This window comes from Pundamilia nyererei, unplaced genomic scaffold (genome assembly GCF_000239375.1).
Source record: "Pundamilia nyererei isolate P.nyererei 1_Seehausen unplaced genomic scaffold, PunNye1.0 scaffold00033, whole genome shotgun sequence".
NCBI lineage: Eukaryota > Metazoa > Chordata > Actinopteri > Cichliformes > Cichlidae > Pundamilia > Pundamilia nyererei.
The window spans coordinates 3,555,116-3,562,244 of NW_005187434.1; the positions used below are offsets into that span (position 1 = coordinate 3,555,116).

General features: G+C 39.2%; 1 protein-coding gene across 2 annotated transcripts in view; it reads right to left on the reverse strand.

Moving 5' to 3' along the window:
* Positions 1 to 7,129, reverse strand: part of slc15a4 (solute carrier family 15 member 4) — a 36,023-nt gene that overhangs the window by 12,089 nt on the left and 16,805 nt on the right. For both annotated transcript variants that reach the window (XM_013909917.1, XM_013909916.1), the window contains exon 8: positions 5,669 to 5,827. In XM_013909917.1, coding sequence (XP_013765371.1) covers positions 5,669 to 5,827 — 159 coding nt within the window. The remainder of the gene's footprint in view (positions 1 to 5,668; positions 5,828 to 7,129) is intronic.

Here is a 7,129-nt window from a genome sequence, read left to right on the forward strand (position 1 = left end):
TGTGTGTTGGCTTTTAAAATTAAAGCCCTTGGATTATTACTGGAAATACAGTATGCTTTAAAATCTGCTAAGTTTTCAATATAAAAGCACTCACTAGCCAACAAGCACTTTGCTACTGGGATTTTTTTATGTTTACTTCAACAAATTTCACTTGCTGACTCCAAATCTGAAAAATGTTTTGATCTCAAACATCACGTTTTTTAAGTTATAGTATTCCAAATGTTGGACAAATAAGATGAACGGACAGAAACAGCGATGCATTTCAGCATTTAAGAACAAACTCTGATCTCCCGAAAAGTGAAGCCAAAATTAAGGAAGGTGGTTTTTTTGGTCCTGAAATCCCTGAACTTATAATTGACAATAACTTCCAAAGGACACTGATGCTAACTGAAGCAGCACATTGGGAATCATTCACACAGGTTATCCAGAGTTTTCTTGGAAATCAAAGAGCAGAAAATTATGCTGAGGTTGTGGAAACATGCTGAAAGTAAACCAGCTAAAAAAAATGTCACTGAAGATGCACTTTTCACATTCTCATCTCAACTTTTTTCCCCACAAAATCTGGGAGATGTCAGCGATGAAAACAGGGAAAGATTTTATCAAGATATAAAAAGTGACGGAAAATTGGTATCAAGGAAAATTGAATCTAAGCATCACGTGTCACCACTGTTGTTTCTTGGATGTGCAGTACAAGTGCAAAAGCAAGTGCCTCAAACACTTTTGAGCTGGTCCTGTTTTATTTGAGCTGCCAGAAATATGCTTAGACACAGATCTCATATAATATCAGTGTAATAAATAGATAAACTGGTATAAAGTTCCTAGTAGCAAACAAAAAATGTGTTATGTAGTATTTATAGCCTGAGTTTCAAAAGTCTTGTGGTAATTATAGGCATAAAAACATCCAATTACTTACTGGCAAATGCTTTGACCCTTCAGCTTTTTTTTGCCAATCTTTTAAGCTACAAGCAACAATCAGCAAAGTCCAACAGCCAGCAACACTAAAGACTCTAGAGGCGTTTAACGGGAACCATCAGTTTCTTAATGGAGGAAGGAAAAAAAAAACCTTAAACCCTAACCTGCACCACAGTAGTACTGCTGATACACTTGTTACTAAAATGTTGCCATATTTAGAGGATCTGTTTGGCAGCTCTGAGTTAGTAAATTTCAAGGTTGTGATTAGACTGAATGCCGCAAACAGGAGGGGTCACCCATCCAATACTGGAGCGTTGTAAACTTGTGGGATAATTTACCTGCAAGTGGGCTTGAGGAGACCATGTGAGTCGAAATGAAATGGGTCAATATCAATTTAATGTTTGAAAATGGATCAATTGATCCAGACCTTCGGTATTATAACCGAACATTTTAATGCTCCAGTGACTTCAATGCCATCTTCAGCCTCAGAATGAAATCGGGGGAAAGAATCGATGCATGTTTGCTTCAGCAATAAATATTATTTTCTGCAGCTCTCTGCCAGCTTGGAAGACTTCATGATTGATCCTGAGGTTTTTAAATTGCTACAACAAGCTAACCATATGTATGCGCCCCCTATTACTTCTGGCGTGTATACAGACCTGCACAGTCCTTTCAGACAGAGTTTATGTTAAATTCTACAGATCTGACACTAGAGGCTTCTATTAACACCCTGACATTTCACGAAGCCCGGCCCAACAGGATGTGCGAACGTCAGCTCGCTATGAATATCGGAACATGTGCCAGACATCTGACATAACATCAGCCAGGACTTGAATGCTGGTAAAAGAAAAGACCATTTCCTGTCACGTGACTACAGAAATTCACAAAAACCATTCACTAACAGTGAATAAAACCTACACAAAAGGGAAGGGGAATTAAATGCAAGCGCCATTATCTAAAGACAAAAGCCTTCTCTTGTGTAAAGGATAATAATGCATAGAGCGTAAAGGCTGATGCTTGACTGACTGAATAAAAGTAGCTGCAGTGTTTATATACCAGACCTATAAAAATACCAACGAGAGAATGTGATGGATGACTACTCAACCAGATGTAACTACGGTGGAATACAATTTGTTGTGAGATTTAAGGGATCAATAATTTCAACACGAGCTTGAAAGGTTTCAAGTTTGAGAGCTAAAATGTTGCATAAAGCACTCTGCGGACCACTGCCGTGTCCTTCAGTTGCACACACACAGGGTCATTCACCCCAAGAACAAGAGCAGGTTTTGTACCCATCTAAATATACCAGACATAAGGATTATCACACACAGAAAACAAACAAAGAAGAACATCTAAAAACTAAAGACTCATCTGCAGTGGCATTGACGTTTGAGCTGCACAAGTGAAGAGAAGCTCACTCAGCAAAATAGGTCATAACTGGGCAGAAAATTAAAAAGATAATAGAAAATTTTCAATGACTGGCTCTTTGCTGACTCTGTCCAAATGAGGCAGGCTCCGTGAGGAAAAATGTTGCCCATCCCAGGGTTGGAGCATGCACGAGACTGCAGATTCCTTCTTAAGATGAGCAATAGAATGACTTGCATATCATTTAAGCCATTTAAATCTTGGGCGAGTGCTATTACTATCTCTGTGATGCAGAAAATTACTGGAAATAAAAAGGCAACTACACCACTATTCAAAAAACAAATATAATTTAAAATTTTAAAAAATTAAAAAAAAAAAAAAAAAAAAAAAAAAAGGAGCAAAAAACATACAAACAACAAAGAAACTAAACAAAAACAGAAAATAAATAAATGAGGTAATGGATACTCTTGGCCAGCTTCTCCTGGGGAGGGAGGAAGGAGAGAAAAAAAATGTTGACTTGGCAAAAAAAAAAAAAAAATTAAAATTTTAAAACCATACGCTTACAGTGTTGTCAGAAAGTCCTCTGTAAACACATTTTACTTGCTAATTGTATTTTAGTGATGAAAAAGAGGCTTATGTGCTCCCTTAGTTTCTAAGACTTTTAAACAATAACTGACCAGTAAATGGACTGGTTTATATATAGTGTCTTTCTACTCAAGTTGTCCCCTTCCCACTACAAATCTTATTTACCCTTAAACATTTATTCATACAGTGCTATGGCGAGGTGCACTGTTCCATCATTCACACTCAGGCATCAGGTGCAAGTTGGGGGTCAATATCTTGCCTCAGAATATTCCGATCGGTGAGTGGTAGTCAACCCCTTCTAACATCTGAGCCACGGGCACCTCTGGTAACGCTAGTAGCTGGGCTAAACACACTCTGGCCTGATGACCACCATGTTCAGTGCAATTACTGCTTAAACAAAACATTTTCGGGATCACAGCTTACCTACACACATTTACTTTGTAGCACACTGCCAAATCATAAGAAGTCCCTGATGAGATAAAGAAGGGACATAAAAGACAATCATCTGGAAAGGGTTACAAAGCTATTTAGGAGGCTCTCAAACTCCACAGCTCAACGACCCACAGCAACAAAGATTACTGGAACAAGAGCGAACAGCAGGAATTGCCAAACCTCTTAAAACTTCCCAAGAGCAAGTCTCAACAGATGCAAGAAATGACAAGTCTCTGTCACCACAACACGTGTCTATTTTTGACTCCACTAACCAAAACACACTGGGCAAAAATGATGCTCTTGTGCTTGCAGAAATATTGTGATGGCGCATCACAACCAAAAGCAATAATTGGATTTCACAAGTTCTTCTATAATATGTTTCAAACCTATTTCAATGTCAGAATTAAGGAGTTGCAAATAGATATATCCTTTAACCACAGTTACAAGTAATATTCTGAGTAACACAGTCTTTCTGTTTCAGTCTGCTGATGGTAACAGGGGTGCACAATGAGATTTAGGTGCAAGTTTGCGAACCTTTTGTCACAATGCAAATGTGTCCACACATTCATACTGGATACACTATTTTTCTGGCATGCTTTCTAACATAAGAAGCTGTGTTTACGCAGGTTTAACCTTGAGTTTTTAAAAAAAATACGTGACACAGTTTAGTTTAGGGGGAAAAAAGAAGTAAATATGAGGTTGAATAGTTTGTTATGCTACTGCCGTGTGCAGTTATATTACAGCCACTCTACCTTCTTAGTTAAACCTTTAAGTGTCTAATTAATGGTCATCTAAGGTTTTGGTACCTTCTTTGATCTTGTCTTTTAAAAATATGAAAACACAAATCAGCCATGATCGTCCCTGACTTCTTTACCAAACCGAAAGTTTGAATCTGCAAAACAAGGAGAAAGCTGAATTCTCTCTGTGACATTTTACCTACACTGACTAACAGAGGCTTGTGCAGAGAAGGGGGATGATAGAGCTACAGCATGACAGGAGGGCTGAGCATCTACCAGTGTGATGCCAAACTAGCAGCGCCATCTCCATGTAATGCTCGAGGGACAGCTTTACTTAAGAGGAACAGGCCTATGTAATCAGACCCCCAGCCTGTGATTAATGCTGCTGTCTGTCTTCAGGCCTGTGCAGGTCAGTACAGCTCGGCACAGCTCACCCAAGACGCTGTTTACCGCACGCCATGTTGCCTGCAGCCATGGAAATAAGCTGAATCTTTTCCACGTAGAGAGCCAGGAGATGTGGAAAAAAGCTAGCATCCAACAAAATGTGAAAAACAGCCACAATAACAAACAGCATAAACCCTGACTGTACGTAATGCCTAAGCTTTGTGCCGTATGTCTTTAATCAGTGGCCAGGAGGGTGTTTTGTTCCATTTCTGCAGTTCACCTTCTTTTTTTGGAAAGCAAAGGGAGTCTTACGGGCAGAACAACTTTAGCTTACCTTCCCCTCAAGTTATGCACGGCTGAGCAAAGGATGGATATATGAGGCATGCAAAGCATTTTCTAGTGCTAACATCATCAGAAGTACCACCCTACCTGTCGGTACACTGTATTAATGAGCTATTAGGTGTTTGTGGATAAACAATTTACAGTGTTGGCTTATTTACTGAATGCTCAGGGAAAAGTGCATCTGGGTGGGGAGCCTCTACTCACTGGGAGTCCATCCATCTGCTGCCACCACCACGCTATTCATTCTAGCACTCGGACAGATTTACACAAACCTTTTGTCGTTAGTCTGACATGTCTATTTATAATGTGAAACACTCTTAAAACAAGAGACCTGTGCAGGGTGTTGTCCCCCTCCTTTCTGTGTATAATTTACAAAGTCTTTAAGTGGATTTTAAATTAGCTCAAGCTTTTGAACATTCTTAAGCTATGTTCCTGGAAGATTAATTTCAGGCAGTCTGAATCGATGCCTCTCTTGTGGTTTTATACCTAAAGTCGATGTGGGAATACAATAGTATGTGGTCTAGCACTGGGTACCTAACAGGATGCTTGGCAAAAGAGGTGACAGGTGACTTACAGATAGCGCTGAGAATCACGTCACTACTGTGTGTTTTGATAATGATGAAGTGATGAGAACAGGTTGAAAAGAAAACCAGCTTTTATTTCAAGTTTAAGCACAAGTGCTTGAAGTCTTCGCCTTTGTGGTAGCTTCACCTACACTAAATGGTTCCAGGACCACATTTTTCAATAATACAAAAACACGCACAGACATATGTGTGCGCTTACACTTCCACAAACATACAGGTGCACGCACACACGTGCTATCTGCTTCAGTCGAGTTCTCTACCTCTTGATCACGGTACGTGTGACGTACCTGCCAAATTGGAATTATCATGAGCTAAAATATCTCTTACCAAAGTCTCTATGGGATGACATCCAGCCAATTGACTTGAGGGAGACAATAGCCAGCAATCCGGAGCCCACAAAGGATCCAATCCCAGAAAAGAAAAAGAAAAGCCCCATGATGGCACTCTGCATGGACTTGGGGGCTGCAGAATAGGCAAACTCCAGGCCTGCAATAAAGATCAAAACACATACGTAGAAATATATATGATTAAATGTTAATGTAATGCAGCTTTATAGTTTATATGGTACAACATGTAATGAAATATGACAAAAGCTGCCACTGATGATGTAATGTAACTTGGAATTCAGTGCTACTTAGACACAGGATTTAACCTAAACACGTTCTGAATAAATCCAAGTCTGAGATACTGGAGCAACAAGGTAACATAATTTACTTGGATACGAGCGGTGTGATAAATAATAATATGTGGAAATCTAAGTCTTTCCCGACTAAGATTAATGCTTCTTCACTTTCAATGTCATCTTCCGATGCATCTCTGGACCACTTTAAATTACGTTTGGGGAAATGGGAAAACTTGCACGGAAGCAAATATGGCAAGCAGGATTGGTAGAGAAAACAATATTGTGTTGGTATGTCTAACAAAAAACTGTTCTTTTTAAAAGATAGTCCCCAGATTTCAGATCATTTCAATTGAATGTCCTTCCTCAGAGACCCCAGAATATTGCACAGTTTGTGCAAAACCCAGAGACAGCCTCTTGGTTTTAGACACACGGTTTTCTGGATTGTAAACTGTGGTAACGCCACTGATATAACAGCTTATATGACTCATGATCTATTACAATTTACATGTTATTGCCCATAAAAGTAACCAGTACCCACTAGGTGATCAATGTGTTTAGGTTTAATCAAAGATCAATACTGTAGGAAGAGTAGTGATTTTTGTTACTTCTAGTGGACAGACAACTAAAAACATCAGGCATGCTGGTGTACATTTTATGGGCGGAGTAACATTTCAATCCCAACTCTTCGCGTATTTATCCATCTGTGTAAAATAATTTTGTTTTTGTTTTTTGGGTGGGTTTTGTTGACTGTTCACTTGTTAATTGCAAAAGAATTCCTTGGCAGCTCATTTCCTATTGTGGCACTGGACTGTGGTGTTTGTAAGTACTAAATAATTTGTGGAAGACAAATTATTCAGTATTTACTGTGTGATAGAAAAAAAACAGACTGGAGGGGGGAAAAAAAAGAGCAAGAAACTTTCGAGAAAGAGAGAGGAGTATGGGGAGAAATCTGTGTGTCCTCTGCCTAAAACATTCTGTCTTGCTGCAAGCTGACATTGATAATTTCATGGCACCTCAAACATAGGAGCCCCTATAGCTACATCTGTCAGAAGAGATTAGGGACTTGTGCTTATGTGTGCCTTTTAACATCCTTGGAGGGTAACATTGTGCAAATTAACGTGATGAACAGTTTCTTGACAGATACCTGCGATAGTTCTGAGAAGGAA